This window comes from Mesoplodon mirus (genome assembly GCF_964341445.2).
Source record: "Mesoplodon mirus genome assembly, chromosome: 2".
In the NCBI taxonomy this organism is placed as follows: Eukaryota; Metazoa; Chordata; class Mammalia; order Artiodactyla; family Ziphiidae; genus Mesoplodon; species Mesoplodon mirus.
This window is the reverse complement of record NC_138977.1, coordinates 114,865,332-114,881,997: the sequence shown is the minus strand read 5'-3', so window position 1 is coordinate 114,881,997 and position 16,666 is coordinate 114,865,332. Positions and strand designations below refer to the sequence as shown.

The following is a 16,666-nucleotide window of genomic DNA, read 5'->3' as shown; positions in this document are numbered from 1 at the left end:
AGGGATGTTCTGAACTGAAAACTGTTAGTGAATTACCCTGCTTTGTCAGTATGTTGTCAGTGTAGGCCGGTGTTAACAAAGGCATAGAGAGGACATAAGAGGTCAGTGTTTTCTTTTGGAGGATGACAGTGACTCCAGTGTATTATCAAACTCAAGATAAATTAAAGGTCTTCAGAGCAGAGGTCTGCATACCTCTATACAGACATCCTCTTCCCTCTTTTCCATCATTCTAGTCCAAGGATTCTCCAAGCATACAGTCAAAGCATTGTACGTCCTGTAACCTAAACTGAGGCATCTACAACCATTGACATTTACTCCTATTTTCAGGAAAAAATCAAAAGTAATGGATAGGAGCATCTCAAGTTTAATGTCCCCCCCCAAATTTTGTTAACCCTTTTAATCTTTTTACCTATGGCTACTAACACTCTGAGACGAGATAGATCGCAAATAACAGTAATATTGATGAAAAATTTAGAAATCAGCGACTATGCCTTGCTTCTTTGCTTTAAAAATTTTTTTTGCCTGCATATGTGCTTGACATTTTATATTGTGGAAATACAATAAACTTTTTTCCTAGAAAAAATGTTTCCATTTCAAACAATGGAGTCAAACATACTAACATGTTACCTATATTGTTTTACTAAAGTAATCATGATGTGCATGTGTCAACATTTGGACAGATTTGAGAGTCACTGGTTGGTCATAGCGTGTCATAACTGCAGTTTTTATCAGTATCATTGAGGTTCTCAGCTGACCACGGATGGCAAGAGGGATTCAGAAGTGGAAGGTAGTCAGGGGATGAGTAAGTTCTTTCCCCAAAAGCTGTATCATTTGGGTCTGGTGTCAAGAATGGATACCAGTAGGGTGGCGAGAGGTCTTACATCTGAAACTGAAATGAACAGAGAGGTGTTCCCTCCTGAAATGCTGAGAGCAGAGAGATGCAGAAAGCTTCAGGGATTTCTGTGACAAGACCTTAAACCATCTGTCTAAGGCGTCACAGCAGTCGATAGAGCCACCCTCCCAGAGTCCTGCAGGAAAAACGAACTCCTTTTGGCCAGAGATTGAGACCAAATGCAAACACCAACCAAAGGACACATTGTCACACGTCAGTCTTCAGCCAGTCGCTCGAGCAGGGATAATCACTATATGTATGGAGTGCCATTTCCCAAATTAGAAGAGTATATAAGTTGGCCAGCAGACCAATTTGGAATAGGAAATCTGGGATAGGGAAGCTCATTTTGGCTTAAAGCAAAATATATGTAGCCCAGAGAGAGGCCAGTGCATGTATAATTGGCCATAATACTCTGGGAGTTCTATTTTTCTTATTTTTTGAGGAACCTCCATGCAGTTCCACAGTGGCTGAACCAGTTTGCATTCCTACCAGCAGTGCACAAGGGTTCCCTTTCCTCCACATTCTCACCAGAACTTGTAATCTCTTGTCTTTTTGATGAATAGGCTCACTTTTATCCTTCATATATCTAAATTTTCATAAATCATTTATGATTTTATGTCTATTTTGGGGGGGATTTGTAGGCCATTTTCTTGTAGGAATATTAGAAAATTCTTCCCTTTTTCTTGGTCCTCTATTAAATTTTAGGTTATTTTAGGTGAAATTGTTGGAGCTGTATTTGTGGTGCGTGCATGTGTCTGTGTGTGGGTGAGAGAGAGAGAGACAGACAGACACACACACACACACATACAGATTGATTTAAGAGAGAGGTCATTTATTCAACTCCTTAAATATGCTGTTGACAGAAATGATAAACAATCTGTAATAGGAATAGAAAAGAGTTTTATTTGAGCCAAACTGAGGACTATAACCCGGTAGACACAGATTCAAGAAGCAGTTGAATTATGTTCCGCCGTACTACAAAATGGGGGAGACTTACAAAGGCAAACACTGCAAAATTACATAAGTTATTTGTCAAAAATTATGACTGGACCTGGCAAGAAGTAAGTGTGCTTGTTAAGTAAGGATTGGTCTGGGTCCGAAATAGTTGCATAGTTACCAAGGAGATCTTGATACTACAACGCTGCAGCTGGCAGGGGCTAGCAGATGTTTTGAGAATGGCTGGTGGTGTCCTTGAGACTGGTACAGTTCAGAAAATTCAAGTTCTCTGTGATTCAGGATCCTGTCTCAGACTACATTCACAGTGGCCACTGAGCTCCATGTTGGATGTCTGAGCCACAGTTACTCTATTTTAATTTTTTAAATGCATTTGTTTCTTCAGTGGTTAAAGCAGATGCACAATGCGTGTTTGATGGGTCACAAAACAGTCTGTTCTAATTAGCGTAAAATTTAAGTTAAATCATGTGGAAGCCAGAATGACTTTCCCAGATCTCAATATGTGAAAATTTCTTCCATCAGTGCCTACATATTGACCATGTTATTGTGTTTTCATATCTGATTCAAATGTTAGGATTGAAAATGAACTATGCAAATTCAATAGTTTTAGCAGTTCTGTTCAAATTATTGAACAGCTCCTATGTGTAAGGCACAGTGCTTGATTCTGCATATACAAAAAGGAACAAAATAGGTTTGGCCACTTCCCCAATGAAGGTCCATAGTCTGGGGAGGAAATTGGCACTGAACAAGGAAAAACCAGCCCTTATAGATGTACATGAGGATATTTGCTTGCTTGTATATTTAATTTCTTCATACCAACAGTGGACTGTATCACCCATAAAAGTTCAAAGATTTATTGACTGTTCTTTTCAGTTTACAGATTTCCTATGGTATAGAAAGCAAAGATGATATTTTGAGCATAAGTAGGAATTAATTTATCTAGTACTTCTCAAAACTGAGCAGTGTAGAGTTGCCTTTAGTGTTGATTTAAATTATTTTTATTATAAGGTTGCTTAAATATTTATAAATATCAAGCCAGGTATAAGCTCCTTCTACTTTTACAACAGTAAAAACAAAAGACCTTTACAAGTTAAAATCAAAGAAAACTTCAGCACCAGTAAAATTTAGACTTTAATGTATTGAGTAATATTGTTTTGCAAAAACTAAATTACCAGTATTGGGTAGAAATATGTTTGCATAATTTATATCAATTTCCTTAATTTTTAGGATGGTGGTTCCTCATTTGGGTAATTATTTTTATCAGTGTGGTTAGGTTTCCTTTTAGCAAAGAGCTCATGTGAAACCACTGATTCATTATTTTTATGGGTTAATCAATTTAATAGTACAAATAATTATTCACTGGTCTTTTTCTACTAAACTTACTGAGAGTACTCTCTTACAAACTGGTACAGATAAAAGCGGGATCCACACAATAAGTACATCTCTTTGGAAAGTGAATATGATTCTTATTACTGTGGTTCAGATATTGTAGGTTTGATATAATATATCAATATATACTATATATGTAAAAATATAATACATTATATAATATATATTATATTATTAACATATCAGCTACCATTACCATATGATTTCAGATGTTTCAGTACTTTCACTTTGCAAAAAAACTTCTTTCATTATCATGTTGTGATATATTTTGCCTTCTTTTGGGGAAAGCAACTCATTTGTATATTAAATGATCTGAATTTCTCATCCCCAAACTATTACAATATATCATAAAACTATCTTCAATGTTTGATTTATTATTACAAAGAAATTTAACATGCACAAAGAAGTGGATATGGGACAGCTATTCTCATTTTAACATTAGAACATATCCTCTTAATAGAAAGAAGAATACTCACTACCCAGTGAAAATTAGACTCTGTCATTGGAGGTGACCCTGGCACAAGCACAGTTTTCAACAAAATCACTAGAGAACCCTGAAGTATCATGGCTGTTCTCAGTTGTAAACAGGTTATCCAGAGATAATCCTGAATATTTATGTAACACTGATTAGTATATTACATCTAGATTAAGGCCCTGGGGAGACAAGTGTTCAGCCTGTATAAAAGGCAAATATATGAGAGTTTTATATATGCTGTGTGTGTGTGTGTGTGTGTGTGTGTGTTGCAAAGCAAGCATTTGTCAAAGCAAAAACCATTTATTCTTAATCTTTTTTTTCCTGTTAACCACCAAAAATCATAAAACATGCAGTATCTGAAATTACCATGGATTTTTCATGCATCCATATGACTCTCTAAAATTACAATGTGCATTTTCCTTCTAAAATTATATAGAGGGAATTCCCTGGGAGTCCAGTGGTTAGGACTCGGCGCTTCCACTGCTGGGTTCAATCCATGGTCAGGAAACATGATGTGGCCAGATAAACAACAACAACAAAAAAGAAACAAAAAAATAAACCTTTTTTCTTTAAAAAAAAAAAAAAAGATTATCTGGAAATGCCTACCAGTAAATTCTAGTGATTGGGGAATCTGAGAGTAGGACTTAAAATCAGCAAGAGATGCTGAGAAGGAAAGAGAAAGGGTATCCTCAATAGGATTCCTAAACAATAGGGGCCAGCAGAAAACGAGGAAGATGAAACTACAGGCAAGTTAGAAAAGGCTCATAGTCCTATGAGACAAGAAGTCATTGCAGATTCCAACACTTACCTTTGTTCTGTAGGCAGCTGTTTCTGATCAGGAAAGGAAGAAAATGAAGCGCAAAGGAGACCGGTATTCCATGCAGACCTCTCTTATCGTGGCAGCTCTGAAGCGATTACTGCCCATTGGCTTGAACATCTGTGCCCCTGGGGACCAGGAGCTCATTGCTCTGGCCAAAAATCGATTTAGTCTGGTAAGGCTCCTGTTCCTACCAGTGGGAATGATCATTCAACCTCCAGATGCTCATGTGTTTGGATTCCTTTGTCTCACTGCTCTATGTCAATATTTCATTTGCATTGAATGCTTTGTTAAACAATTTTTCTGCACAGGCCCTAGGACTCAGACACAAAGACTGCCTAATATTTTTTTTGGAGGCTGTTTTTATTTCTCAATTACGTTAATCACCCCCAGGGCATATTCAGAAACCAAATAGAAAAGATGGCAACAAGTCACCGGTAGTGGAAAAAAATGGATTTCATATGAACTCCTATATCAAATTTGTGATGAGAGGTTTCTGCAGATTTCTGAAGAGTGATTTTGAATGTTAGATGCATAATGTGCTGATTGTCATTAGATACGAATTTGACTTTTGAATCAGCAGCTTTTCTCCTTTGTGAGCATCAAGATTGAAGTTCTCAAGATTCCTAGATGGTCTCTGGTTTTCCTCTTCATGGTCACCCAGAGAGGATGCAAGTTTTCAAAAATATACATTGGGTTTGCTGTCTTTTATTCATGTAAATTGGAGGACATGTTCTCCCTCCCATGTTCCCATACTGAAGCACCTCTCTGCATATCCAGAGTTTGAGACCCTACCATGAGCAAATTGAAGGGAGTTTGTAGGAAAGGGAGCTGCAGAGATTCAGGCCCATTGGCTTTTGTCTAATATTTGCTTCTCAGGATATGCTCCTCAGTATTACTGGATCCTTGGGGATGTTATTGGGTGCTAACATGACTTCATGGAGATTTCAGAGAATGCTGGAGACATACTTCTGTTTAAACCCAAGGGAACATGCTTCTGCCCTACTTCTTATGAACTGGAAATTCAGTTGTCTTGAGTCTAGGGCACTTTCACTGGAGTTAAATTAGGTGGTTGTCTTGTTTCAAGTCACAGCAATATCAAAAAAGTATCTGAGCGATAAGCCCCAGACGTTAATTATCTGAGCGATGTAATACATTTGTTGCATGTATTAAATCCTATAAAGACATTTGTTCAAACATATACTATTTCAAGAAGTTTATTTCTAATGACTTGTGACAGTCGATGCATTATAAGACTTCATTTAGGAAACATTTATTTCTTGACAGAAAGACACTGAGGATGAAGTTCGAGATATAATCCGCAGTAATATTCACTTACAAGGCAAGGTAAGCCCAATATTATTAGAAAGCACACTTAGTACCTATAAACTAGTTAATCTCTCTTTAGTAGAGTACTACAAATAATGTTACTTTAACAAGTAAGGTAGTGGAAATATATCATCTTAATCAGTCATTATCCTGCTTTCAATCCTTTTGTATTAATGACTCTCAAGATAACAAATGATGTATTTTTAAAGTAGATCATCGGAGATTGTCAAACTTTGAAAAAAAGATGTTGCCAGTTGAAATAAAGGTTGGGAATTTCCTTCATATAGCTGAGTTTGAGGACCTTTGGGACATGGAGACAGGTGTCTATGAAAATTTGATATTTTACACCTAGTGCTCAGAAATTAAATAAGTGTATTTGAGTCATTAGTACATACGAGATAGCAAGAATTAATGTAATAGCAAAGCCAGTGTACATTTAGAAGAGAAACATGAATGGAAACCAAGGTAACACATACTTTCTAATGGTGGGTAAAAAATTTGCACAAAGTAGTTTTTGTAGTCCAAGCATTTACCATTATTTGGAAATGCTTTCATAGTAGTGGATAAGCTATTCATTTGTTTACAGGACGTGTTATGTAATATGAGAAGTCTAGCAATTTATTATTTTGACTCAACTCTTTGCTTCTATTCAGATGTCCCTTCTGAGGATTTTTTTTTAATTGTGAAAATGTCCAAATGTCAAAAACTAGTGGCTATAGTATAATGTATCCCTTCCTGGGTATTAAAATGTTTCTTTCCAAAGATCCAAACCGTATTCATTTTCTTTTAACACTTCGGAATATAATATAAAGGTGCGACATGCTTTTACAGTACTCACATTATTTAGAGCAAATTTCATGTGTACTTTGTTGTGTACTCAATTATCCATTTAATTTTAACTTTAACAGAGTAGGAGATTAATTCCTATAAGAGCACGATCTCTTTGCAGATAGCAAAAAGATTTTTAACATTATTCAAAATGTTCATAAAGCCTCCAGCTGAACCTCAATTTTATACTACATGCATGGGCACTTGAGGCAATCATGTGCCCCTGAAAAGATCTCGGGAGCCCCAGGGAATTCAAGACCACATTTTGAGAACCCTGGTCCCACGTAGAGACAGAAAGTATTCACTACCTCTTAAGAAGGGGTTTATACCACTCTCAGGAAACAGTCAAATAAAAGTTATGTCTTGGGGCTTCCCTGGTGACGCAGTGGTTGAGAGTCCGCCTGCCGATGCAGGGGACACGGGTTCGTGCCCCGGTCCGGGAAGATCCCACATGCCGCGGAGCGGCTGGCCCCGTGAGCCATGGCCGCTGACCCTGCGCGTCCGGAGCCTGTGTTCCGCAATGGGAGAGGCCGCAACGGTGAGAGGCCCGTGTATCGCAAAAAAAAAAAAAAAAAAAAAAAAAGTTATGTTTCGGATAAGCAGGAGGAAATTCTTCCATTATATTCTAGAGATTACTTGTAGGGATACTTTGGACAATGTATGCTGTGTATTGAGGAGTCAGGAGGAACAAAAAAGCTGAAAAGGATGCATATTTATAACCAATATTTCACCTCCAAACGAATGAAACCTGAAAATAAAGACATAATGAATACATATTCTTTGTGACAATTCATTCTATATTTTTTACGCCAGGTGTAAAAATAGGCCCCAAGGCCCCCATGTAGATAAAAATAGGCCCCAAGGCCCCCATGTAGATAAAAATAGGCCCCAAGGCCCTCATGTATATTACAGACTTGCAAGCAATGAGTTCTTTTTTTCCCAGCTCTTTCTTGAATACATTGTCTTGAAATTGTAAGACTGGTAATCCTGAGGACAAGAGGGAGTGATTGTATATTAGAAAGAATAATATCTAGAGGTACCAGAGTCCTCAGATGAAAAAAGTATATGGAAGAAAACATCTTGTTTTATCAAAAGACAAATGGTGTTGACAAGTCGTTCAGTGCACAGAGCTCTATCTCTGTTTTCCTGTAAGATGAAAGTTATTTTTAACATTTCAAACTACACTTTCTCAGGCTAGGAGTTGTGAAGTTTTAGATGTTGTTTGTTTACTTCTGCTTCATTGCACTCCATCTCCCGTTTTTAAAGTATTTAATGGGAGGAGAAACATACGAGTATTGCTGTGCCCGTTTTTAATGACATAGTTAATCTAAATTATTACTTTGAAGTGCTGTATCCCTGGAAAGATGCTTGTATTGGTCAGTTTCTATGGTTTAAAATAATATTTCTTAAAAACATTCAGAATTCCGTTGTATCTTTCACTCAGGAAATTTGACAGTATTAAAAAGTAGAGTCTGTAGATTGGTTTATTGTAAGTGTGATTTTGTAGGCCTTCGTTGCTTTATATTAATTGATATCTTTGTTTCAGTGAGACTGAGCTCTGTTGTAGAATCCTTGTATTTATAGATAAATGTGATCCTATATCATTGCCTCTAAAGTAAATATGTGAGTCTCTCAGTGTTTGACTGTGAAAGGAAAAGAGAAAGATAAAAGATTGCTTTGCTTATTTCCTTTCCCTGACCATCTCCAGCTCATCCTTAAATCCTAGTTGAAACTTCACTTGTTTAGGGAAGTCTTCCCAACCACCAACAGATTAGGTTAAATCTCCAGGTACCTTATATTTCTTTCTAGTAGCCCTTGTCACAACTGTAAATGTTTGTTTGATGTCTGCCTTCCTCACCAGACGATAAATTTCATGAGTACAAGGTACTTCTCTGTCTTGATCTCTGCATCATGTTTTCACCCTGTGCTATGCTCAATAAATAGCTATAGATTGACTCTTCAGAAGTGTGTCTTCCCCTCTTTACACTGTATTTTTTTTAACATTTTTCTTTTTTTCTGCAGGTGGAGGATCCTGCTATTAGATGGCAGATGGCTCTTTACAAAGATTTACCCAACAGGACAGAAGACACTTCAGATCCTGAGAAGACAGTGGAAAGGGTCTTGGATATAGCAAATGTGCTTTTTCATCTTGAACAGGTTAGATTTTGTGTTGATTCAATCACATTTGCCTTAACCATAAAAAAATATTTTTTTAAAGGATGTGTGTTAACTTGTTAACCGTGGGCCAGAAAACATATATATCCAGCATGTTCATTACAAAGAATCTATGACTTGGGAGTCCTTAGTATCTAATCAGCAGCACTTCCAAGCTTGTAATTTTTGTAACCATCGATAAATAATGTATTTGGGGAGATCAAGGCCTCTGTTTTATAGTCTTTTTCAAAATATTTCTAAAATTAAACAGATAATTAAAATTATGTAATTAATTTTAAGCCATTTTAACAAAAATTTGAGGAGTTACACCTGATTTCAAATGTTTTATAACTGTATTATTTTTCTATTGTTCATCATAAAAACATGTTTGAGATACTATCTTTCCCTGGTCTAATGTTTGAATTTTGAATTTAAGGTCACTTATTTAACCTTTCCTTTTAATATTTTTGGGCTAATTTTTCTCAAGTTCAGCAATATGTTACATTTAGAGAAGAGCAGTGCATTGGTATTAGAGCCATGTGAAAATAATGTTTTTTTATCATTTTTCAGTTGTATTCTATTTTAAGCTACAAAGCTTACTGTGTATTTGATTTTCTTATTTATTACCTTTGCTCAAGAATTCCCAAACCAATAATATCTGAAACGTCATCAATCGGTGGATTATATTTTTGTATAAGGGATCTTCTGGCTTAGGTAAAATATCTGCAACACAGAGACAGTCTCTGTTTCTCACGAGGTCCATTCAGCAAAATAACACCAGACTGAGGGTGCTCAGTGTAAACCCAAGAGTGTGCTCTGTCACTGGGTCTCCATGACAATACCTACCTGACATGGAGGGGCGGTTATTTTACACTGAACATAAAATAATGAAATGCCCCATGTCACCTCAGGATATTGTCATCTGAATGTTTTGCAGAACTTACTGACATAGCAATAATAAATGTGTTTCTTTGCTTCCTATTTTATATTATCTGATGACCTCCTATCACTGCCCTGGCCAGTTAAATAACCGAAGGGTATATCTAATGTAGCATCCTCTTAATTTCCTCCTTGCTTACTCAGATGCCCCCCAAATGCTAATAACTTCTCCAGTGCCATGCAATTTATCACTGCACCTGATGAGATTAAGCTAGGATACTCTTATACCATATGGCTATCGATATGTGTTTACATAATGTAACACCATAATATTAATAATATAATATGATAATAAAATATTATTTAGGCAACTTAATGGTTCCCTAAATATTTTCAGGAAATATTAAATAAATATAAATGATCATCCATCAGCAGATGACAAGATTTGAGGTAATGAAATGTTAAGTGATATATAAAGTCATAGAGTTGTGTTTCCAGAAGTATATACATATTTAGGAAGATTACTCAATGATAATTAAATGGCTCCTAGAGGACCATTTCTGACAGCATTACTCTACCATGAGTTTTTAATTCTTCCTGGTTTTCATGCACATATCTGGATTTGCTTGAATGACTTTTAGATACATTAAATGAAGTTTATTGAACCCTGTTTTATTATAGTCATATGTTATATACTCATAAATACATGTGATCATAATGAATGATGTTATTTGTAAAGTGGTGAGATTCATTTTACTGAGCAGCTGTTTATCCTGTGAACATTTATTGCATGCACTACCATATGGCAGCATTGTACTCTGCTGGGGACTGAATTCTGTCCCTCTACTCAAGTGGCTTGTGCTGTAGTGGAGTATATGGCCACATAGATAAATATGTAGTGACTTAGATGTGCCAGGATACAAAATGTACTGAAGAGAGAATAAGAGGGACCCAAACTTACTCTAGCCACGATGAGGGTGATCCCTGTGTAAACCTTAAAGAAGTAGGAATTATCTAGGAAAAGGTAAGAGGGTCAGATTTTCATGGCCAAGTATTCTTCAAACTGTTAAGAATATGAGTAAAAAGAACTCCTCAGTTATCAAAGAATAGAAAAGAGTGGAAGATATCTGTGTGCAGAATTCATGCCTTTAATACCTCTATTCTAATGTTAATTTGTGAGTCATAGAATAGTTGGCAAAGAATATTTTCATTTGCCACACTCGGTGCAAAAACAGTGGGTGCAGAGGAAAGACTTCATTTGGCTCAAGGGTCAGCAACCTTTGCAGTTGAACATTTTGTACTGTACATCTGGTCATTTTTCTTAGGACAGTAAGCTGTCTCCTTGGAATTGTCTAATACTCAAACTCCAGACAGGCTAACACAGCAGCAAACCCAGGTGTTCAAGCGGTTACAAGACACATCTTGATGTTCACCTTTGGATCACAGATCTTAACAACATCTGTTTACTTGATTTATAGGAAAATTCACTATTTAAGGTCTTTCCTTATTAATTATGTTTGTTGACTATCACCCATGTTGATCAGAATGCCGTATTCTAGGTGAATAATACTACCCTTGATTGTTTTCACCTGCAGTGTCTCAACAATGTTTTGTTTTGCTTAATATAACCAAGAAGAAAATTGAACTGGATAATTATCAGAAAGTGTTTATTGATCCTATAGAAGGAAGACGATCACAGAAATAAGTGCTTTCAAATTATACAAATTGCTTTGTTAAAATTTCCAAATCACTGTAATCCAAACGTTCTTAATGTTTTCTTCAGGCATTATTACATTCATATGTTGACCCTTTACTGCAAAGGATAATAAATTTAGTTTTACTTTTTTAGCTAATGTAACGTTTTTATTTCTTCCAGAAATCTACATGTTTGCGCCGGAGATATTACAGTCCGGGAAGTACAGTGTTCAATTGCCTAGAAATTACTAATTAATGTAGAATTCTATGCTGGGATTTTTTTCTCTCTAATACTTACAATTAATCTCTTTTTCTTCTTGAAATTCCAAACACCATTAGCTAAACACATAGCTTGCTTGCATCATTTACTGCAACTTTTGAATTCTCATTTGTCCCTATCTAACAAAGTAATTATATATTTTAACATTTTTGCAAAATTAAATTCTTTTACTCACTCCTACTAATGTGTTCACAAAGACTTGTCATCTCTCCATCCTGTTATATTAAGGAACAGCGGACTTTTCATTAGAATTTTCTTTAACTGCATCTATTTATGTTTACTGTTGTAGCTCTTGTGATAAAATTAGTGGAAATGGATAAATAAATAAGAATAGGTTAATTGTTTTGCATAGGCAAAAACTATGTTTTGGCACCATAACCGAATTCTGAAAAGGATACAAAATTGTTTTATATAGAATAGTTTTATATTTCTTTGATTTTTAAAGATCACATAGCTTCTAAAGTACACAGTGTTGGGAAAATATTATAGTTTTACTAAGGAAAATATGTAACATTTGAAACTATTTCAAATTTAGCATTGGGTAACTTTGAGGACATGGGTTTTCCCATAATAATTGTGAGGTAATTTTGGAATTGAAATTCTAAAAGTTTTTAGCTAAAAGATGCAGCTGTATTTTTGAGGGCCTTTGGGGGGTTAAATACATATGTCTTTGTGTCATTCTATCTCAGGTCGAGCATCCTCAGAGATCGAAAAAGGCCGTGTGGCACAAGCTGCTCTCTAAGCAGAGAAAACGGGCAGTGGTTGCCTGCTTTCGGATGGCTCCTTTGTATAACCTGCCAAGGTCAGAATTTCTTTGATGTTTATAATGGATTAAAGTTATTCTTCCCCTAACAAGTGATAGGTGGCATCTACCTTAACACGAGTACAATAGTCCAAAGAGAAGGATGGACAAGATTTATTGGCTCTTCTGTGTAATACTTGACTTTGTCTTCCTTTGTTGGGTATTCTCATTGGTCTGTAATGTCATTATGAAATGACTTTTATTTTTTATTGAAGTATCGTTGTGTTAGTTTCAGGTATTTCAAGTGATTCAGTTATACATATATAAAAATCTATTCTTTTTCAGATTCTTTTATAGGTTATTACAAAATATTGAATATAGTTAGTTCCCTGTGCTATACAGTAAGTCTTTGTTTTTTATTTTATATATAGTAGTGTGTGTATGTTAATCCCACACTCCTAATTTATCCCTCCCCACCGTTTACCCTTTGGTAACCATAAGTTTGTTTTCTATTACTTTTAAATACTCAGGAGGATCTGCTCACATATGTGAGGCAGGATAGAGTAATTAGGAACTCAGTCTTGGGGGTCAGACTGCCTTGATTTGAATCCTGACCTCGCAGCTTATGGATGCACGACCTTGGTCAAGGTTCTTCCCTGACTTTGTTATAGTTTTCTCAGCTGTACTGTAAAATTTGCCTCATAGAGTTGTTCAGGTTATTTAATGGGTCGAAGTATACACAGTGCTTAGAACTGGACATAACACAAACATTGTTAATTGTTGTTTATTATTTTTGTGATTATTTAGCCTTTGGGGAAAAGAACTGATATGGAACTAACTTATGGGAATAACGTAAACACGTTTGACAGACCCATCAACCTTCTCCTAGAGATACAGGAGATATACTTGTTAAAAGAAAAGTAACCCGTGGCATTGAAGTCTAGCCCAGGGTACCATTTCAGCCTTCTTGTGATTCTCCTAAGAAACTGTGCTGTTTCCCAATCTGAGCTTTATTACAAGTGGCATCATCCCCATGTCTGTTAAACAAGGCTCAGCTCAGCTGCATCTCTTTTTTGGACCATCTCTGACCAAGCCATGCCCTTCTACTTCTTCCAAGTTGAAAATGCTTCCTCCTATTTGTTTCTAGGACACTTTTAAATACCTCTGGTTGTGGGCACTTTCCTATAGTATTGGGGCTGTTTGTCTCTCTGATTCAGACTTCGAGATCCTTCAGAGCTATGTTCAATTTCATATCTTCAGCACCTAGAGCACTGACTTTCAGTAAGTGTTTGAATGAATGAATAATGTAAGTTGGGTAGTAAAAAAAAGAAAAAAACAAGACAAAAACATAACTCCTCCCTGCCCCCCGCCACTAACAAAGCAAAATAAACAAAACTTTTCCATTTCACTAAGGCCAGTAAATTCCTTGCCATCTTGTCACTCACCAAGTATAAAATATATTTCAGTTCCTTCTCAAACCACGTGCTGCTTCTAAATTCTCTGACTCAATTATGGTGTCACAGATTAGTCAAATAGAACACTGACCTTGAATTCATATTCTTATTTCTTTTCTGGTTGCTCCTATATAGACATTGTCCAAGTTTCATCAAGTTTTTCTTTTCTTTTCTTTTTACAACTCTATTGGATTATAATTGCTTTACGATGTTGTATTAGTTTCTGCTGTGCAACAAAGTGAATCAGCTATACATATACATATATCCCCATATCTCCTCCCTCTTGCATCTCCCTCCCACCCTCCCTACCCCACCCCTCTAGGTGGTCACAAAGCACGGAGCTGATCTCCCTGTGCTATGTGCCTGCTTCCCCCTAGCTATCTGTTTTACGTTTGGTAGTGTATATATGTCCATGCCACTCTCTCACTTCGTCCCAGCTTACCCTTCCCCCTCCCCGTGTCCTCAAGTCCATTCTCTACGTCTGCGTCTTTATTCCTGCCCTGACACTAGGTTCATCAGTACCGTTTTTTTAGATTCTATGTATATGTGTTAGCATACGGTATTCAACTTTTCCTTTGAACCGTTTTGCATCACCATCCTTCCCTTCAAGGCCACCTCTTCAACTCCCTTCATTGACTCACGTCATGTTGATGACAGCAGAGTCCAAGCTAGTTTCTACAATGTCACGGAGTCTGCCGTTCCACTCTCTGGGATATAACATATTCAGAATTGTATCCCTTATTCCAGTGGTTTTCAGACCTGGTGCTTTTAGGAAATACACTCAAATTCGCTTGAGAAATATCCAAGCCTCAACCTGTTGAATCAGAATATCTGAGGGCTTAGCATGTGTACTGTTTGAAAGCTCCACAGGGGATTCTGATGTACCAGTAAGACTGAGCTGCTCTCGTACAAGAATTTATGGTGAGTTCTGGCCGTTCCATCTGTGTTGACAGTTCTTCTCCCTGGATTTCAAGGCCCTTCATAAACCTGTCTACCTTTATGTCTCGTGATTCCTTAGCCCGCCTTTGATACTGTTAAGCTCAGCATTCCATCCTACAATGGCACCAGCTCATTTTAACACGTCTGGTATTCTCTTCTGATGTTCCCTTATTGACATGATTTTCTTAGAGTGGAACCTTAGCCATAAATCTCATCAGTTTCATGATGAGTTTACTTATGGTTTTAGTGTTCACTGGTCTTCTTTAATTCATAGGCAGCCACTTGTCATCAGTATTCTAGGATTTAATCTTTGGATATATACTCCCATAAAGTTCCCTTAATACATTTAGTTTTGTAATCCTCAGGGTCTGTATCTAATGTTAACAGGAGCACTGGATAATTCCATAACATCGTTTAAGCAGAGCCACTTTATGTCATAAGAGCTACCATGTAATGAGCATCCATCCAATGTGCTTTACATTCTTTATCTCAGTTTGAGTCTCACAAAACTGACACGTAGATAGGGTTATCCTCGTTTTATAAATGAGAGAAGTGAAAGTTGACAAAGTTGGATAACTTGACCAATGTTACAAAACTTAGAAATAACTAAATCCATGTCAGTGTGTGATCTGAGAAACCTTTCTCTGTCCTCTGAGATGTCTTGCTCTCCAGTTGAGAGTGGGAAGTTTATTTTTATTTTATTCTTTTAGTGCACAGATAATCCAGTGATAAAGTGCTACTGAATACCTTTTCACTTTAATTAAAAATAACTGTTTGAAATTGTGCTTACCTTTTAGGCATCGGGCTGTCAATCTCTTTCTTCAGGGATATGAAAAATCTTGGATTGAGACAGAAGAACATTACTTTGAAGATAAACTGATAGAAGATTTAGCGGTACATTTTTAATGGGGTTAGAAGATGAAAGGAAGTCTGGGCTTGGTGGAATAACATTGGTGTGAGCCATTTATCTTATAACATTGAAGAGAAAACATCATTGCAGTGTATGGGCCTTAGGAAACTTTATTCTCGATTGTTATTGCATGCAGTGTTTAGAGAAAAAGTCACTCTTCTTATTTCAAAGAGATCTCATCAGCACCCAGCAATTCAGAATTTAACTAAACTTTGACTCTATTATTCTTTTAAATTCTTCCTCAAAGCAACTTCAGACACCTCAGAACCAAGATATTACTATAAAAGCTGAACCATAAAGAATTATTCACCAAAACTAGGTTAAAGGTTGACAAAAGCCAATGAAAAATAGCTGGTTGTTAAACATATACAGGGCAGAGAATGATAGATTAGGTATAGGAAGAGCAGGAAGTCATGGTAAATATAGTATAAATGGCAAGTAGAATTTTGCAGTCCAACCATGCTGATAAGGAGGCTTGTGTTACTGAGAGTGCTTCACTCAGGGGAGCCACTGTCTTAATTTTTTATGAGCTGTGGACCTATTTAAAAATCTGACCAAGAACCATCTTAGGAAAATTTGTAAGCATATAGTCCTGCAGAATTTTGCAGACTAGTTAGAGGCTTTGTGATTCCCAAGTTAAAGACCTCTTGTCTAAAAGTTTTGTTTTGTTTTGTTTAACTCACAAATTATCAGGGAACATAAAGGATAAACTAATCCAGTTCATAAAACCTTACCCCTGATTACCCCCTTATATTTTAAATGAATTTCATTTCTCTTTAAAATCAAAACCTGTAGAATATTAGAATATTCAACCTTATAGAAATTTACACAGTACCTGCAACATTAAGCCTTAAATCCAAGAAAGAACATCATTTATGTAGAGAGAATATCAGTCTGAATGGGTAATTCTTTTAGAGATATAAAATTCA

At 36.3% G+C, this 16,666-nt stretch overlaps 1 protein-coding gene across 2 annotated transcripts in view; it reads left to right on the top strand.

The window, feature by feature from the left end:
* Window positions 1-16,666, top strand: part of RYR2 (ryanodine receptor 2) — a 729,440-nt gene that overhangs the window by 611,063 nt on the left and 101,711 nt on the right. Inside the window, exons 72-76 of one of the 2 annotated variants that reach the window (XM_082634943.1) lie at window positions 4,532-4,702; window positions 5,815-5,874; window positions 8,707-8,851; window positions 12,308-12,494; window positions 15,625-15,721. In XM_082634943.1, coding sequence (XP_082491069.1) covers window positions 4,532-4,702; window positions 5,815-5,874; window positions 8,707-8,851; window positions 12,308-12,494; window positions 15,625-15,721 — 660 coding nt within the window. Of the gene's footprint in view, window positions 1-4,531; window positions 4,703-5,814; window positions 5,875-8,706; window positions 8,908-12,307; window positions 12,495-15,624; window positions 15,722-16,666 lie in introns of both variants that reach the window. The other variant, XM_082634944.1, reaches the window with a different exon arrangement.